Raw genomic sequence first — 19,530 nt, 5'->3', positions numbered from 1 at the left:
GATGCAGGACAGCACTGAGAGTGGAAGAGATTAAGCAGTGCCTTGGACTCAAGTCACATCACTCACAACCCATTGGATTCTAGGAAGTGCTCCTGTCTCAGAAAAATCACAACCCAGAAAGAGGAAGAACAGCAGAGCCTGAGTTCTGTGTTCAAGGTGAGAGGCTCTTCTCCTCAGAAGGAAGGACAGCAAGTGAGAAGATTGATGGAGGAGTCCTCTGTGCTTCTCTGGAAGGGGTGTACCCCTTGGCAGGGAATTCTGCTCACAGGTAGGTATACCAACTTTCTGACTGTGTGGGGGAGGGGAATTTGGAAGTAGGCTGGAGTATCCTAAAGGGGACAGGATCTTGTGAGAAGACTAAAGTTTTCTGTTTGCAATTATGGTGCAGAAGGTACAGTGAGGGACAGAGGCTCAGCAGCCTGAAGCTCTCAGGGGACAGCAGGTGATGATGGTAAGGGAGAAGGCTCAACCACTCCATATTCACAGTCAGTTACATTGGCTGCAATGTTCTCAAGACAGCTGTTCCCAACCATGACAGCGTGACCCTCCAAATAGAAATCAAACAGGGGAGGGCTAGTGCCATGTCTCAGTGTGTGAAGATATGACAACCTGAAATCAACCCTCAGCTCCCACACAGTAGATAGAGAGCAGACTCCTGCAGGCTCTACTCTGCCCTCCACATAGGTGCTGTGGCATGAACACACTCATGCACACCCTGACACATATGCCTCCACACATATTTGTAGAAAACATCTTTATATGTGCAAAAGGAGACACCAGCATTCACAAATACACACCTGTACTTACGTAAGTAAATCTAAAATCATTTATTTCACACTTGAATATAATTATTGTCATAAGCTCCAAACCTAGGAACTATGAAGATAAATCCATGGAGACACATTCCTTCTCCCTTCCTTCCTTTATTCCTTTATCCACTTGTGTCTGAGTCTTTTTCAGGAACTGAACCTTCCAAAAAGTTCAGACTCATTACAAATCCCTGATTCTGGATGGGAGGTGTTGGCTCAGGCCTTTAATCCTAGCATTTGGGAGGCAGAGGCAGTTGTTCTCAGTGTGTACTAGTCCAGCTTGGTCTACAGAGCGAGTTCCAGGACAGCCAAAGCTACACAGAGAAACCCTGCCTCAAAAACCCAAAACTAAGCCCCAAACCAAAACCAAAACCAAAGCAAAAAACAAACACACAAACAAAAATCCCTGAATCTAGTGGACTTGATGTTGGTACATCTGAAAGGTGAGGCCAAGTGTTGACTAGAATTACAAAGAGAACAGAGGAAAAAGTCAGAAAGTGAAGACTTTCCAGAGGAGGAGTTCAGAGAGACATTGTTCCTCACACTAAATACTCTCTGTAAGGAAGGATATGGGACACTGAGGGGGAACCAGGCAGATACCAGAGCAGAGAATTCCTAAGAGAGTTACTGACACACTCAGACACTGTGAGTCAATGGAAGTCTTGATGCTCATGCCTGCGAAGGAGGGTCAGCACTCCCTACTCACACACCAAAGCTGAGTGATGATCACACCCGTTTAATATTGGTGATTTTTCTCAATTCCCTTCTAGCCTCTCTCTTAACCTCTTGGCACCTGTCCACCACTGCCCATGTGACCATTGAGTCACTTCCACTCCAAGTGGCTGAAGGAGAAAACGTCCTTTTCCTTGTCCATGATCTGCCAAAGAATCTTATAACCTTTGCCTGGTTTAAAGGGCTGACAAATACGACACAAAGAATTGCAATGTATACAATGGACAGCAATGTAAGTGGGCCAGGACATGTGCACCGTGATAGAGAGACAATATATCATAATGGATCCCTGTTGATCGAAAATGTCACCCAGAAGGACGCAGGAATCTATACCCTACGAACCTATAATAGACATGGAAAAACTGTATCAACAACATCCATGTACTTTCACGTGTCCGGTAAGTAATTCATTGTGAACTCTGTGATCTGGGTGAGGTTCATTTCACTGGGCACATACAGGAGGGAGGTCTGGGCCTACATTCCCTATGGCCTGTGTTGGGGTTTGAGCATTTAGTGCAAGAAATACATGATATAGAGTAATGGCAATAGATCTGCATCCTTCATTGACTTCAGCCTGCATACAGGTGAATGCATGGTAAGTAATGCAGCCAAGATTACTAGCCTCTGTCTAGACTCTGGGTGTTCTTAGCAGGAGTGTTTCCTTGAGAAAGACATGGAGGGAATCAGCATTGTTCCTGGTTGAGGAAAACATGGGATCCTCACAGAGATGTGAGCACCAGGAAACCTTGTCTCCAGATCTCTGTCCCAGACTCAACTACAGGTGTCCATGAGAAGCATTTTATGTGTTGGGTTTTGACTCCCTGAAGGCAGAGAATAGTGCTCCCAAGTAGTCCATGTCTTGTGCTGTGTGGAACTAGACAGTGTGCTGTCATGAGGGCCTTGGTTGAGCTATGTCCCTTGGCCATATTCTTCAGAGAGTCAGCAGGGGAGATTGGTCAACAGCTGTCCAGGTCATTAACTAACTGTCCTGTTGGACATATGAGATTTCATATGAAGCTTATTGTCCACAAGGAGAGGGACTGAGGACACAGGTTCTCCTGACAAGTGCTTGTCCTCTGGGTCCAGCTCAGGGAATTCTCTCCTGCAGACAAATGGCTACAGGCTGTGCTGATCTGACAGGTTCCCAGACAGGAGTTGTAATTTCCCAGTTGAACACCAGTGATGTCATCATGACAAACAATGAACTGGCAGAGAAGTATTTTCCTGAACCAGGATCTTATCTAGTAGCCTGGTTCCATCCATTTTTATAGACCTGGAAATGATGGTAACAGCATTCTCATACCTACAATTTGCTTAATGTGTCTGCTACACTGCCAGGAGATCATGTTCTGTTTCCCACTTTATGCATTTCCTTTGTGAAATACACACTATCCAAGGGAAATCATCTAGATAGAGGTCTAATGCATCTCAGAAAGATCATGGAGCAAATTGGCAGACTGATTACATCGCTCAGCAAATAGAAGAAGTGGGAGCACGGTCTTGAAAATCTTGCACAGGATGAAGGAGCTCACAGCCCTTTCCCCAAAATCAGGTCACTTCCTCTCACACCCAAGATGTGACTCCTGACACATCCTGGGACTTTGACCTAGGTCACAACCCAGTCTGATGGAGACACCAATGAGAGTAGTTTTGTTCTTTTCCCCCCCACACATTACTCTCCTGGTCCCTCTAGAGCCTCAAAGTCAGTTTTGTCACCTTAATGTTGAGAGCAAATTCCGTGTTTGCAGAGCATTGAAAACTCAGGGCAGACTGGGCGTCCAGCTGGGTTTCTATGTTACATGATTGCACAGTTCTACTCTTTTTTGGTGTTGACAGACCTAGGCCAGGACAGAAAAGAGTGCAGTCCCAGAGTCAGCCACTATTATCTCATATCACAGTGATGATCATTACCCTTTACTGTCTGTGTTCTAGAGACAGAAACATAAAGAGAGAATGAGGAACATGGGGCAGCACTGAAACTGGAGGGACAGAGCAGTGTTTTGAACACTGACCCACCCTCGACCCATCAGATTCTGGGAGGTGCTCCTTCCTGGGAAGAAGCTCAGCTCAGATGGGGGAAGGACAGCAGAGCTTGGGAGCTGTGATGGAGCTGAAGTTCCTCAGAGGGATGACAGATCAGCCTACTGAGACAATGGAGGCCCCTTTGTACTCCTCTGCAAAGGGTGCACCACATCTCAGGGGCCCCTGCATACAGATGAGGAGACAAGGAAATGAGTTTGTTAGAGGACAGGACTGACATACTGTATGGAGCCTCCTGAGTGGTATGAGGACAAGAATGGTGCCTCAGTGTTTGTAGGGGAGAAAATACAGTATGGGAGAGAGGCTCAGCATTAGGATGCTCTCATTGAATACTAAACAGTAAGCGTAGGGAAGACACTGTTCTTACATGAAATTAGTCAGCATGACCACAATATTCTGAAGATTAATGCTCTCAGCTTGATGGCCCCCCAAAATTAAGCTGGTGTGGATCACTGATGTGATTCAATGAATATAGGCATTTGCTTTGTTGTGTGGCTGAGTCCAATGAATAGAAGTCCTCTGACCTGCACTTAAATACTGTGTCCTGGACCCCCCCCCCACTACTCACAAACAAGTATAAGATGTAAAGAAGGGTAAAAAATCAAAGCAAATGGAATGATTCAATACTGTATCCCTAAACCTACGAGTTTCTTAAATAAGCCCATGGACACACAGGGTTTTGGGACATCATTCATGTATCTGAAAAAAAATTTTAGGCATTATTTAAAAAAGTACAAGACAATTCATGGTTCTTATGATGTCTCAGTTTGAGTGGACTTGAAGTAACGAAAGCTAGATGGTGAATTCAGGTGTTGGCTGCAACTCCAAGAGGAATAGAAAAACAGCAAAATCAGAGAGTGAAGACACAGGGTCTGTAGAGGAAGAGGTCAGGCAGGCATGACCCCAACACCAATCCAGTGTAAATGTGATCAGGGATCAGATGGCAGTAAAACAGGGCCATGTTGACAACTGAAGAGATAGAGTCATATAGTGGAAATGACAAGTGTGGGGACACTGAGAACTTGAAAGTTATGTGCAGACCTCCACCATGTAGCACAGGGCAACATTCACCCACAAAACCTCAGCTTCACAATGGACACAGCTGCTCAGGACACAGGGCCTCAGCTTAGTCAAATACAAAATTCTGAATTTAGATGGATCTCTCTCTTCCCTTCTAGCCTTCCTTTGGAAGTGTGGGCGCCTTGCTGCCTCTTCCCAGCCCACTATTGAACCAATGCCACCCAGCGTTGCTGAAGGGAGAAGTGTTCTTCTACTTGTTCGCAACCCCCCAGAGAATATTGTAGACTTTTCCTGGTACAAAGGAATGGTTGGAGTCAAGAACCTTTTGGCTATCCGACATATACAAGGCAGGAAACCAACTGTGTGGGGACCTGCATACAGTGGCAGGGAGACACTGTACAGTGATGGATCCCTGCTTATTCACAGTGTCACTCAGAACGACCGCGGATTGTACACCCTACGAATTCTGAGATCAGACATGGGAAATGAAGAAGCACGAGTGCAACTCCAGGTGGACAGTAAGTGAATCTCTGTTACTGTTCAGTGCTGGGTGGGGCTTAGACACACAGGACTGTCATGGCTGGCCTGGCTTCACTTCCCCCTGCAATGTGTCCCCATGCGGAGGTTTGAGCACTTAGTGCAGAACACAGTGGTAGAGACAAATGGCCGTAGATCATCTTCCATCTTCTGACTCCATCTGCATCAAGGAAGACCTTGATGGAAAATAACTCAGCCTAAGATGTCAGAGTCAGCCTAGGCTCTTGGAGTTCTAGACCAGGGAGGCCTGAATCCTGTCATCTTTCTAAGGCTGGACTAAAGTGATACAGGGGATAATTTTCTAGTGCTCTACTCTTACAAAGCTGGTAGAGAACAATGGTTTTAGGACATCCATGTCTAACTGTGGTATTTATTAGTTCCCAATTGAGTGTCATAAACAAAATCCAGGAACTGGTACAGAGACCGTGGAGAAGTGCTTCCTATTGGTTGCTTTTCATGCTTGCTCAACCAGCTCTCTTACATCACCCAGGACTCCTAGCCCAGGGCTTGAACTGCATACATTGGTCTCAATCTTTTTGCATCAATCCCTACTTTAAAAAAATATACTATACTTTTGCCCACAGGCCAGTTTGGTGGTAGTGTTTTCAACTCAGGCCTTGTCTAGCAAAATGACTGTAGCTTGTTTGAAGTTGACATAAAAGCAGCCAGCCTAGTACCAAAGCCTTTTGAAGACCTGAGCCTGCCTTGAAGATGAGACTGCTCCCAGCCCCCACACAGCCCCAGACCTAAGGGATACTAGACAGAGCAGCAAGTGCATCTATTAGGTGGGGTCAGGGATTGAGTGTTGACTCAATGGAAAATGAAGAATAAAAACCTAGAAAGTGGAAGTCCCAGGCCTGTTGAGTTCAGGGGAGGCATCTTCTCAAACCCCAGTGTGCATGAGTGTGTACAGTGTCTGACTGAGGGCAATGAGGGAGCAGCCAATGTAGACACCCAAGGGGACAGTTCCATGCATTGGATATGACACTTTCAGAGGCACTGTTGGGAAGGAGGAGGTCATGTTTCTGCCCTTCAGTAAGTGGGGTAGACACACACACACACACACACACACACACACACACACACACACACACACACCTGTACCTCTAGGCTGAGTGATGAATCCATCTTCTCAGGATGGAGGTCACCATCTTTTCATCAAGCACAATGATCCCCATGTGATGGCTTTTTTTCTCTTCCCTCACAGCTTCCCTTTCTGTGTTCTGTAATGCTCTCACTTCTCAACTCATGGTCCAACCAGAGCCTCGGTATGCTGTTGAAGGTGAAGGCGTACTTCTCCAAGTCCATAATCTTCCAGAAGATCTGAAAGCATTTTTCTGGTACAAATCAAAGAATAGGAACCCAGACCTTAAAATTGTAGAATACGTCAGAATCATTGATTCCGTCTCCTGGGGGCCTGCACACAGAAGAGGATGGATGTTGTACAATAATGGTTCCTTGATGCTCCAGGATGTCACTGAAAAAGATGCAGGAATATACACACTAGAAGTTTTAACCAATGATTTCAATTACAAAAAGATACATGTGGAATTTTATGTACAGAGTAAGTGATTCTCTATGGTCTCCAACTGCTAGACATGGCTTATTCTACTTCATATACTAAACTGTCAGGATTGGGCAGTACCTGCTCTCTCCCCCACTCATTGTGTTCCACACTAGGGTTTGGGTCCCAAGTACAGGACACATATAGGTAGACAAATTGGAATAGATCTGAACCCCTCACATGTTGTTACCTGCAAAGAAGTGGACATGTACTGGGTAAACTCAGCCCCAGGATGTCAGCTGCAGCCCAGACCCTTGGAGCTCTCACCACGCACATGGCCCTGGAAAGACTTTTTGGGTGTCAGGCAGGCCCTGACTGATGAAGCTGTAGGGTCCTCACAGAGAACACCAGAAAGCCCCGACTTCAAAACTTTTCCCATGACTGGACACAAGGTGACATTGGGGAGCTTTTTCTAACTGTTACTGTAGATATCCTGTGAGAGCTTTCAGGGAACAAGGCTTTACTAACTGTCCAAATCATGGGACTGATTATCCCATAGAGTGTGTACTACCCATAATTATCCCAGCTGTGTACTACCATGACAGCTGCAGTTAGGTAGGTCACCTGAGCATCTCCTTCTCCTGAGGCTCAGTGGACAAGTGTCCGGGGCATTAGCCTATTGTTCTGATGGGCTTATGAGACTTCACAGGAAGGTCAAACCACCAAAGGAAGAAACAGAAGAGGAAGACACTCCAGATTCCTCCTTCACCTCAGGGTCCAGCCAAGGAAATTCTCTTCTGCAGGTGAATAGTAGCAGATGCTGCTGATGTGAGCAGTTCCCCATCCCAAGTTCACACCATTGCTCATAACTAAGCTTAACTCATGAACACAGAATGATCATGTACTGTGTGTCCTATTACATGGAAACTGAGACAAGAAAAAGTGCCTGAATCAGGGTCACACAGTTCTTGAATGGCAGATCCAAAGCGCAAGATATGTTTATAGCTACAGTTCCTAATTCTGCCCCCTGGAAGCTTTACAAAGTATAAACTAATGAGGGCCTGGTTGAACTTTCTAAACTCCTGTCATTTGGTAACCTCCTCTGTTTCTTCACAGAGCATGTGACACAGCCCTTTGTGAGAATCACTGATACCACAGTTACAGGAGGTACATCTGTGATATTAACCTGCATTTCACATGACACTGATATCTCTATCCGTTGGATCTTCAATAAAAAGAATCTGCAGCTCACAGAGAGGATGACTCTTTCTCCTACAAAGTGTGGACTCAGAATTGATCCAGTCAGTAGCAAGGATGCTGGAGAGTATCAGTGTGAGGTTTTCAACCAATTCAGTTTGAATACCAGTCTTCCAGTCTCCTGGCCATGAGAAGTGAGTGACCTCTCCTCTCATCCCACTTTATCAATGGGGTATAACATGGAGAAAAGTTATGTGGTAAATTGATTAGTTATTACTCAGGTACAGCCAGAATGGTGACTCATGCCTATAATCCTGGGATAGATGTGCGTACAAGGGAGGGCCAGGATTTAAAGTGAGGTTGTCTTGAAAGAAAAATAAAGACATCAATATGGTAAACAAAAATTCAAAGACCTTAAGAGCTTAGTTTGTGGTTCTAATATAAAGCAATCCCTCAGATTTATGAGAACTAATTTCAATAGCCCTCAAAGTTTTGGATACTCTGAGTCTGCTGTGAAAATGATACATTGTTTGCTTAGAGAAAAACATCCTCTCACATATTTAAATACATTCCCTGTTTAACTAATTCACTTGGGCCCAATGTTACCTGCACACCAGTCATCCATGTGAAGTGAGGAAAAGTGACAGGACAAAGGTATGCCCATGTATCACTGTGAACATAGCTGGTTTCTAAATGGCCATAATTCACAGTGTGTTTGATACACAGATGTAAAATCCTTCATACAAGGGCAGGTCATACTGTTTTCATCATGAGAATGGCATTCAGAGTGGGACCTTGCCCATGAGTGTGTTTCCTGTTAATACGTATTTCTTTCCTTTTTTATTCCCCTCTCATATATTACATCCTGACCACAGTTTCCCCTCCATCCACTCCTCCCTAAATCTCACTTCCCCTCTACCTCATATCCACTCTTCTTCTGTTTCCCTTCAAAAAATGAGCAGGCCTCTCAGAGATATCTACAGAACATGGCATAACAAGTTATATTAGACTTACCACAATCCCTCATATCAGAGCTGGAAGAGGCAACCCAGTAGGAATAAAAGTGTCCAAAGGGCAGGCAACAGAGTCAGAGATGCCCCCACTTCCACTCTTAGGAGTCCCACAAGAATGCCCATCTACATCATTATAAATTACATGCTCTGGCCCAAGGAAAAGCCCATATAGGATCTGTGATTATCATTTCAGTCTCTGTGATCCTCTCTAAGCCTTGCTTAATTGTTTGTGTTCTATGTTTTCATGGTGTCCTTGATCCCTCTGGTTCCCACCATCCTTCCTTCTCATATTCTGTAGAGTTCCCCTGGCACTGCCAAGTGTTTGGCTGTGTGTCTGTGCATCTGTTCCTGTAAGTTGCTGGGTGATGCCTCTTTGATGACTATTAGGCTGGACACTGATCTACTAGTATAACAGAATATTATTAGTAATCATTTCATTGAAATGTTTTTCCAGTCATGTTTTGTTCTGTTCTGAATTTCTGGGCTGTCCCGCCTCTGGTTCCTGGTCATCCAGGCAGTGTCAGGTCTGGGCTTCCTCTCATGGCCTGGGCTTTAATTTGGTGCAGTCAATGGTTGGCCACTCCCACAAGTTCTGATTCACCATTACACCAGCACATATTCCAGGAAGGACAGATTATAGGTCGAATGTTTTGTGTCTTGATTGCTGTCCCAGTCCCACTGCTAGAAGTCTTCTGTGGTTACAGAAAATGGCTGGTTCAGGCTACCTTCCCTCGCTACCAGGAGTCTTCACTAGGGTCACTCTTGTAGATTCCAGGAAGTTTCCACTGTAGTAGTTTTCCACGTTGCTCCCAAAATGCATCACCTTTCCAGTCATTACTCCAAGTACTCTCTCCTTCCATCCCACCTTCCCCCACCTGTTTCCTCCTCTTCCCATCCCCACATTCCCTCCCATCCACCCACAAAATCTTTTCTACTTCCTCTTCTCAGGGAGATACATGGGTCCCACTTGAGTCTTCCTTGTTACTTAGCTTCTCTGTGCATGTGACAAACAGGACATCTAGTTGTTTGTGGCAGTATTGGTACACAGTAGTAGAGCTCAGATGGGTGTATTTGTTTACTAGTTTCAGCTGTAGAATCTTTAGGATTTCCCACAAATAAGTTCATGTAATCACCATATCTATTTTACAGCCAATTAATTGGCCAACTTCATTTTTATTTATTTGTGTTGCCTAATTGCTCTGTCTGGGAGAATACTGCAGAAAAGTGACTACCACAGCATCCTTGTGTCGATCCTGGTCTTAGAGAGAAAGCATCAGTGTCCCCACTGAGTACTGAATTAGCAGTGAGTTTTCACATGTGCCCCTAATGCACTGGCCTATCTTCTCCCGGAGTTTGTCTGTTTTCATGACAAAAAGGTTTTCACTTTTGTCAAATGTCTTTATTGATTCAGTCTTATGAGTTATTCTTAGAATCTGTTTTGTTATTCTCGGAATCTCCTTCATGTTTGCATCTCTGAAGATTCTGTCTGGACTTCTAGGTATTTGTCTCATTCACAGAATTCACTCTACATTTAACCCCCTCACTATTGAGTAGTCAGACAAATTTTAGTAATCTGAAAAAAGAAAAGCAAGCTCTCAAATTTCACTTTGAGTGTTAAGAATGTTACTCTTTTAAAAACAAAGTTAATTTAATCAAAGATTGTCGGTACCATTAATCACTTTTAAGAATGAACATTTTTCCTTTTATTGAAAATAGACTTTTTCTTATACAATATATACTGTTTATAGTTTCTCTTCTCCCAGCACTTCCCAGTTCCTCCCCACATCTCCAACCATTGGGATCCACTCTCTTTCTTTTTTCATTAGAGAAGAATAAGCCTCTAAGGGTTAACAATAAAACATGAAAAAATAAATATAATATGACGAAACAAACTTATCATATTGGTGTTTGACCCTGCAACTCAACAGGAGCAAAAGATCCCAAAAGATCCTAAGAGTCAGAGACTCACTTGTTCTCAGTGTCAGGAGTCTCATAAAAATACTAATCTAATAGCTATAATATAAATACACAGGACCTGCTGCTGACTCATGTAGCCCCTGTGCCTGCTTATCTGATGTAGAAACCTCTTCTCTGAGAACTAGACCTTATTGTGCTTGAAGACTGTATACAAGCTGGCAACAGAAGAAAACAATCAATTGTCCTACCCAGTTGTGATTCCTACAAATGACAACAATGGCCAGCATAGCTAGGTATCCCTAAATGTTCAAGAGTGGCAGTTATTCCTTGGATGTAACCAAAGATTCTCCAATTGGACTTCAGCCTGCTCAAAATTAGGGACATCATAGCTGGTACTGGAATTAAATCAACTGTACGTGGATAGTGATGTTATGGATCCTAGAGGAGAACCTATAATGGCCATTTTCCTAAACCAGTTAAATTTCTAGGTTCATTCTAAATACACATCCTTATTCCCACAGACAAGTGTAGCTCTAGACCTACATTAAAGATGCTTGTTTTTGCACAGACAGAGGCCACCAAAGAAATTCAAAATGAATCCATATGCAGTGAACAATGTATGCTTGGTGGTATGTATAGGAATATCCCTCATAGACTCAGTGTTTGAATGCTTGACCCTTAGGGAATTGCATTACTAGGAAGTATGGCCTTGTTTGTGTAGCTGTGGCCTTGTTGGAGGTAGTTTGTTACTGTGGAGGTGGCTTTCAAGTCTCATATGGTCCAGTTGCACCCAGTGTGGCACACAGTCTCTTTCTACTGCCTGACATTCAAGATATGGAACTCTCAGCTTCTTCTCCAGCACCAAGCCTGCTTGTATTTCATCATTGTTTTTGCCATGACTATAATGTACTAAATCTTTGTAACTGTAAACAAGCCCTGATTAAATATTTATCTTAATAAGAGTTGCAATGGCCTTGGTGTTTCTTCACAGCAATAAAGCCCTAACTAAGATACACAAGGTGGGGTTTCCACTCCAACCTGATCTATTTATAACACAACCCCCTTGTTTGAGGTTCACAGTACATCTCAGAAGAGACTGGAAATACTGTAAGAGGCAGAAGACCAGGATGTCTACTGTGAGATTGTATCTTCTATATATTGTGGGGAAGGTACACCCCAGAAAATTCAACTACATGGCTGCATAAATAAACCTGAAAATGAAAACATCAATTGACATGGCAGGATACATGGGGAAATTTCAAGAGACTCTACTCCTACTTAAAGAGCTCCAGGTAATTAATGAGTTCTGAGAGAGAGAGAGAGAGAGAGAGAGAGTCAGTGTTCTCCATGGATGAGCCTCTGATAAATAATCTAATCCCACATTGGCAATGATAAATGGACCCATCAGATTGTACTTGTATATTTATTGATTTATACTTAAATATATATGTAATAATAATAACAATTGAAGAAAAAGCCATGAAGTTGAGAAGGAGTTGAAATCCTAAGAGGAGGTAGAGTTGGAGAGGGTGGGCTTGATAGGATATAATGTAAACATATTATATATGTAGAAAATTCTAAAAAAAAGTACTTTTAAAAGCTTTAAAAATAAGTAGTAAAAATAAAAAAGAGCTAGAGAGAGTGAGAGAATGAGAAATAGCTACCAAGAGAGTGATCAAACACCCTCCATTTCTGTGTTACATCATTGAGCAGTCTTTTCTTAATCCCCAGAAGAAAGGAAAGTTCTGATCTTTTATAATCTTTTAGCAGTGGTGTGGTGTTTCACATCATATGATGTAATTCAGTGTTGTGTAAGTGACAAGAAGCGTGGAGAGACCAGGTATTGTAAACTGTGAGCAGTCAGGTCACAACACAGACAGATACTACACTCTCTCCTAGAGTGATCTACAGGAGATGTGGCTTGATTAAGGGTGTGGAAATCTAGCCTAAAGCTGCAGACCTGTGTCATAACACAAAATTGTGGTAACCATGCATTGACATTGAATAAGAAGAGGGGAACTCAAAGAGTAGCTATAATTTCCTAATAGGTTGAATGGGGACTCAGAATTAGTGCTTGCAGAATACCAAAGAGGACAGAGGGGGACAACAGCTGAGAAGCAGGAAGCTCTTGGTGATAAGGAAATATTAAGAGAAGGAAATGCCAGATTGTTCCCTACTCAAAGTTAATCACCATTGACCACTATATTTTGACAACTGAAGTTTCCAAATGTGATAGGGTGATTCTCTAAATGAAAATCCCACCAGGGTGGGACAAAGAGATGGCTCAGTGGGTAAAGGCACTTGCTGCTAATGCTGACATACTGAGCTTTGGTGATATATTTTATACCCTAATAAACTTGCCTGAGGATCAGAGGACTGAGCCAGTTACAAGATTAGACATAGAGATCAGGCATTGGTGCTACACACCTTTAATATCAGCAATTGAGATCTCATTTTGTTTGGGAAGCACACACCTTTAATCTCAGAAAGTAATATGTCAGGGTAGAGAAAGGTATATAAGGCATGATGAAACAGGAACTCACTCTCTTTAGACCGAGGATTTCATTGAGGTAAGAACTAATGGCTGGCTGCTTTGCTTCTCTGATCTTTCAGCTTTCACTCTGATATCTGGCTCTGGGTTTTTTATTAAAAGACCAACTAAGATTTGAACAACATCTGGCATTCAACTTATGGGGCATAAATTCACAAAAAAGCCCCTTGCCTGTGGCCTTGCAGGCCCTGGCTCAGGCTGGAGCTACATGTAGCCAGAGTCTCCACCCCAAGTGGGCCTGAGTCCCTAACCAGTTGGCTAAGTTTTTGTTGAAGCCTCTCTGCAACAAACTCCCCAGGCCCAAGCTCCAAACATGCCAGAATTAGCTGCTTTTGCACATTCCCCCATGCAGAGTACGGACCCTTTGGCCTCTCCCCTCCTCTGGTGGGTCACTGTGGCTTTCACTGGGGCTCCTCCTCAGACTGCTGCCATACTGTCATCTGAATCATCACTGTCAGCAGACTTGGTGAGTCAATTGAGATTTCCTAAAGGGAGGAATTAGTTAAAAGAAAGTTTTCCCACATTAAAAAATGGGAAACATTTTTACAATGGAAGACATTTGGTCTCTGTTTGACTATACATTAAACAGTCTGAAAATGGAACAATTAGATGAGAGGATGTTGATGGGATAGATGTAATGTTAATTATAAATATTATTTGTTTGATTATTTTTGTTTTATCATTAAAAACCTTGTTTAATACGAGTGCCAAGATAAGATTTTAGAAAAACTTGTTAAAATAGATAGTAGAAATATTCAGACCCAGAGAGAGGAAATTAAAGGTGAACCAATCTCAGCATTGTATTATACAGTTACAGAGAAATAGCCTAAGGCTTTTAAAAAGCCAACCTTAATCTATCCAGTAACCTTACAGGAACTGCCAAATGCTCAAGGCTGTGTAAAAGCTGACTGGACTCCTGTGCAAATGTTAGATTTGAGGAGATTCAAAGAAACTATAGTGTCATATGGTATGCATTCTCCATTTGTGAAGCAGATGTTAAATTCATGGTCAACTTGTAATAGAATTATCCATCATGACTGGAGAGATTTAGTTACAGCTGTGCTAGAAGCTGGTCCACAGTTACAATGGAGAACTTGGTGGAAAGTTGGGGCTAAGACCATTGAACAATGATGTAAGGTTAGATGTATTGAAGTTTCCCAAGATCAACTTTTTGGAGAAGGTGATTATGCTGATATTAAAGACAATCATTATATGATAACCACACCCTAATTTTATGCCAAAATGGAAGTCTTGAATGCTTGGGAGAGAGTTTAAGAAGTAGAAAAGAAAATTGAGTCATTTACAAAAGTTATACAGGGCCCAAAAGAAACCTTCACTGATTTCTTACAAGAACTGTCTTCAGCAGTAAACAGAATTATACCAAATTCAGAAGCTAGGCAGATAATTGAATCTCTAGCTTTTGAAAATGTTAATAAATATTACAAAAAGATAATTAGGCTATTAAAGGCAAGATAATCACACTTGAATAAATGGATCCAAGATACAATTAATATTGAATCTCATGACCATGATGACACTTGGAGAGGTGATTTCCAGAGGTTTGAAGAGAAATAGTAATGTCACATGTTTCAATTGTAGTAAACAAGGTCACCTAAAAAGTGACTGTAAACAGGGCATTCCTAGAAGCAATGTTTTTTCAAGGAACAATGGCAACAGACCAACCCTCCCTTCTGGATTATGCAGAAGGTGTGACAAAGGCAGACACTGAATTAACGAAAGTAGATCAACAAGAGACAGAAAAGGTAATCCATTGCCTTTGCCATCAGGCTGTTGTAACACATGCTTTTAATCCCAGGAAGTAATGTGCCAGGACACAGAAAGGTATATGAGGTGTGAGGAAACAGGAACTCTCTCTTTTTAGACTGAGGATTTTGTAGAGGTAAGAACTAGTGGCTGGCTGCTTTGCTTCTTTGGTCTTTTAGCTTTCACCCTGATATCTGGCTCTGGATTTTCTTTTATTAAAACACCATCTAAGATTCAAACAACACTGATTCAATCACCATGTCCCACAGGATTCTGGGATAGACTCAACTCTCATATTTTCTGACTTACATAACTGTACAGTAGGATTTTCCCTTGCACAGAAAAAAAAGAGAAAGGAGGGCTGGGGAGATGGGTCAGTGGTTGAGTACACCTTTTGCTCCTCCAGAGGAACTGAGTTCAGTTCCCAGCAACAGTATTAGGTGGCTTCACCACCAACTTTCTGTAACTCCAGCCCCAGGGGGATTCCACAAAGTCCTCTGGTGCCAGAAGGCTACTGCACACAGTTTGTACAGAACAATACGCATACATAAAATAAAATAAATCTTATAAAATTAAAATTAGAAAGAGATGGCCCAGGGAGCTACCCTGTAGGTGTTGGGAATTGAACCCATGTCCTCTGAAGGAGCATCCAGTGCTCCTAACCAAGAAGCCTTTCTTCCATCCAGCTCCTAACCTTACTTTCAACGTGCTGGTACCCTCCCCATACAGCTTAACTCAGTATATAGAATCACTGTTGTACAATGCAGCTGAAGGTGAGAATAGTCTATTAGTTCATTTTCTTTTAGTTTTTTGTGATAGGCTTTTTTGTGTATAGCCCTGGCTGTCCTGGGCCTCACTCTGTAGACCAGGCTGGCCTTGAATTCAAAGATCCACCTGCCTCTGCCTCCTGAGTGTTGTTATTGAAGGCATGTGCTGCCACTGTCTGAAATTCTTTTTGTCATTAATCTTCCAGGGAATAGCAGTGAAAGCAAAAAAGTAAAAACTTTAAAATTTTTATCAGTATAAAGAGAGTGTTACTAATGGAAAGTGACAACTGTGGATGACATTTATGGATATGTACAGGTTTAACAGCCATCCATCAAAGCTTCCTGGGGCATGCACACAGTGGCAGAGAAACAATGTGCACCTATGGGAATTTTGCTGTTTCCAACAACAGCCTGATGGACACATGATATTTTTTAAATTTTTATTTCATTTCATTTTATATTTAGCCCACATTAGGGTTTAAACAGTTAGTACAGGCACATCCACTCAAGATCAACTGCAATGTCAATCTTTCATCTGAATTCACCCTGCTGAGAGCAGGATATGTGGTGATGTAACTTAGCCAAAGAACCAGAACAAGCCCAGATTGTGTGGCTATCACCATAAATGTAGCCCTAAGAAAAAACTTTGGGACTCAGGGAGATTCTACATGAGGGAACTATGAACTCTGATAGAAGGGAGACCCACCACAAGGACATCCTGGCTCCAGATCATGGTCTCAGAATTCTGTCTCCAGGTGAGCTGGTGAGTGTGAGCAGGCTTAGAATTTGACCTGTTAGAGCTAACAGAGAAGAATAATTTTACAGCTGTCTGAATCTCCTGACTCATGGAACCAACCAGTGTCACCATGAGAACGACAGTTAGGCTAGGTCACCTGAGCATGTTCTTCTGAGTCTCAGCTGCACAGGTGCCTAGGCACTTAGCCAACTTTTCTGATGAGACTTTAAAGGAATGTCATGACCCTAAAGGGAATGGACAGAGAACAACATAGGTCCTCCTGATGTCTGCATGTCCTCAGGGATTAAGTCTAGTGAACTCTCTTCTGTAGGTAAGTAGTAACAGACATCGCTAATGTGGGCAGCTGTCCTGTCCCAATGTCAGGTTCTTGGTCATATTTAGCCTACCTTTTTGCTATGACAACATTCATTTACTATATGTGATGTCACTGGAATATGGAGACACAGAAAACACAGTGGTCAAATTAGGCTCACACAAGACATGGATAGAAGATGTGAAGAATAACCTATCTGTCTATAGGTACATATAGAGTGTCTCTACCCTGGAGGATTTCTCTGATGTCTGTGGATCTGGAGGAGTTATTTTTCAGAGATGTTAATCTTTGTCATTAGCAGCTGGAGGGGATGTCTGGTCCAGGAAATGTAAATGAATGGATAGCTAGATTTGACTCTAGAACTAAGTCACCTGCCTCTGGAGAATTTCTGCATAATTTCATGCCTCCTCAATCCACCTACTGGACACAAAATGATGTGTTTTCTTGTGTGCTCATGTCTCTACTCCTGGAAAATAAAGGACAGGGATTAAATTTGTCCCCTCCAGTAGATAGTATATCTAGCAGCAGGACTTTCAGTTGAAGAAGTTACTGATTTAAAACCATTTTAACATCTGCCTCTCATTTATCCTATTGTGCTCTTTAAAGAAATAACCCTTGCAGTGACTGGCCTTAGATCCTGGGTATTACTAACAATGATCTCATATGGAATAAGGTAGCATTCAAAATCCCTAGCCAAGATCTGCCAAACACAATTGTACCTTTCAGCCAGAGTCCTAGCAAGTTCTTGCTTTCTACCTTCTACCAGTCAGATCTGCCTCAGACAGAGGCCACCTGGAATGGCTGGGGTAATGGCTCAGTAGTTAAGATAAATGATTTCTCTTTTAAAGGACCAAAATTCATTTTCCATCTCACACTTGACAGCTCATAACAATCTATAATTACAGTTCCAGGCGATCCAATGTCCTCTCTGGCTTCTGTAGGCACCAGACATACTTTTGGTCACATATATACATGCAGCCAAAAATGCCATGCACAAAAAAATAAAAGAAAGAAAACAGCCACCTGTATTACAGGAAATATCTCTGCAAGTTTCTTATCTGTGTGAGACGGGGCATTGCAGGCTAGGGACAAAGCAAAGGTTCTATTTGAAGCTTCCATATCTCCCAAACTGTAAGTATACATGCTTACTTTCTGTGCCAAGGTGTGGTGGTTTTAATAGGTATGGCCCCCATAGACTCACGTGGTCAAATGTTTGGCCCATAGGCAGTGGCACTATTAAGAGGTGTGACCTTGTTGGAAAAGGTGTGGACTTGTTGGAGGAAGTCTGTCATTGGGAGCAGGCTTTGAGGGCTTGTATGCTCAAGCTCTGCCCAGTGTGGTACAGTTTCCTTCTGCTGCCTGCAGATCAAGTTGTAGAACTCTCAGCTCCATCTTCAGCACCATGTCTTGTCATGATGATAATGTGGTACACTTCTGAAACTTTAAGCCAGCCAAAATTAAATGCTTTACTTTATAAGAGTTTCTGTAGTCATTGTCTCTTTACAGAACTAGACATCTGAACTAGGATACAAGGTTACCTGTTATAGCTTGTCAAGGAATTAAATAGGCTCAGGTTGGAGGGACCATGGCAAGACTGAGGCTATGATCATTTTACTGAGAGCAATCAAACCTGTCATAGTCTTATCTGAAACAAAGCATAGTGGCAATTGTCTAGATCAATATAGTTGTAGTTGCCAGGATACAATGATATCTCCAAGCTATTCAGGGTATTGAAGATTAATGTCTCAGACCAACTGTCCTGTCAAACTATATGCTTCATTGACTTCTAAGGGAAGATAGAGAACCACTGTGGCCTGAATGTGTCACTGTCTGAGGGACTGTCTCAGTTCCCCAGGAACTAAAAAGCACACAGTGCCTGTTAGGATCTTGCCCTCACTCCTGTACATTCACAGTTCAGAAGAGCTTGGAAGTGATCCATTTCTTTTTTCCTGGACACCAGAGCCACTAACCAAGTCCTGGGAGGTTTGGGGTCTCACCTCTCCTTGTTTCCCTATTGTTGGGGTAGGGAGGTTAGTCTTGCCCCCACATCCAAGATTTAATTGTACTTTCAGGGTTACTTAATGGGAAAAAATTTTCCAGCTAAGGTAGGAGCTTTTATTTCATTGCTCCCTCCGTGTGCCTCACTCCAGACCTGTCAGCAGTGCTTCTCCTCCTCATGCACACAGACAGGACCCTGATCTCTGCCTTGTCCCTAATTCCAAAGAAATAATTTCTCATGTACCACAAGTTTTTCTCTTCCCAGTTCCCTCTTATAATTAACTGCTCAGCTAATGGCTGCTTTGGACCACCACAGAACTGGAGTCCATGGATCATCAAGTAAGAAACTGTAACAGATAAAAGGTATTTACACCCCCAGATCCAAAGTGTCTGGGATCTACAAAAACAGACATTAATATAAACCATCTATTACTGTTAAATGCTCTCAACAACTGATCACCTGTGTCTCCTGGATGCTGAACTAGTAAAGGAAACAGGTGCCTTAAAATAATCTACCTCTAGCCCCAGGAAAGGCACAAAGCTACACAGAGAAACCCTGTCTCAAAAAACCAAAAAATAATAATAATAATCTACCTCTAATAAAGCTTATC

General features: G+C 42.6%; 1 protein-coding gene across 1 annotated transcript; it reads left to right on the top strand.

Annotated features, from left to right (window-relative positions):
* The first annotated feature begins 204 nt into the window (after positions 1-204).
* On the top strand, positions 205-8,030 carry LOC131897654 (pregnancy-specific glycoprotein 22-like). Its single transcript, XM_059248649.1, has 5 exons — positions 205-268; positions 1,580-1,939; positions 4,760-5,119; positions 6,346-6,702; positions 7,759-8,030. Exons 1-5 carry the CDS (start codon positions 205-207, stop codon positions 8,028-8,030), a joined length of 1,413 nt encoding a protein of 470 aa, XP_059104632.1.
* The last annotated feature ends 11,500 nt before the right edge of the window (positions 8,031-19,530 follow it).

This window comes from Peromyscus eremicus, chromosome 1 (assembly GCF_949786415.1).
Source record: "Peromyscus eremicus chromosome 1, PerEre_H2_v1, whole genome shotgun sequence".
NCBI classification, from domain to species: domain Eukaryota; kingdom Metazoa; phylum Chordata; class Mammalia; order Rodentia; family Cricetidae; genus Peromyscus; species Peromyscus eremicus.
This window is presented reverse-complemented; position numbering and strand designations above follow the sequence as displayed.

Bases quoted from the DNA above. Each gene is read 5' to 3' on its own strand.
- LOC131897654 (XM_059248649.1), top strand. From the start codon at position 205: ATGGAGGAGTCCTCTGTGCTTCTCTGGAAGGGGTGTACCCCTTGGCAG. The intron at 5,120-6,345 runs GTAAGTGAATCT...CTTCCCTCACAG, and splicing joins AGTGCAACTCCAGGTGGACA to CTTCCCTTTCTGTGTTCTGT. The intron at 6,703-7,758 runs GTAAGTGATTCT...GTTTCTTCACAG, and splicing joins TGTGGAATTTTATGTACAGA to AGCATGTGACACAGCCCTTT.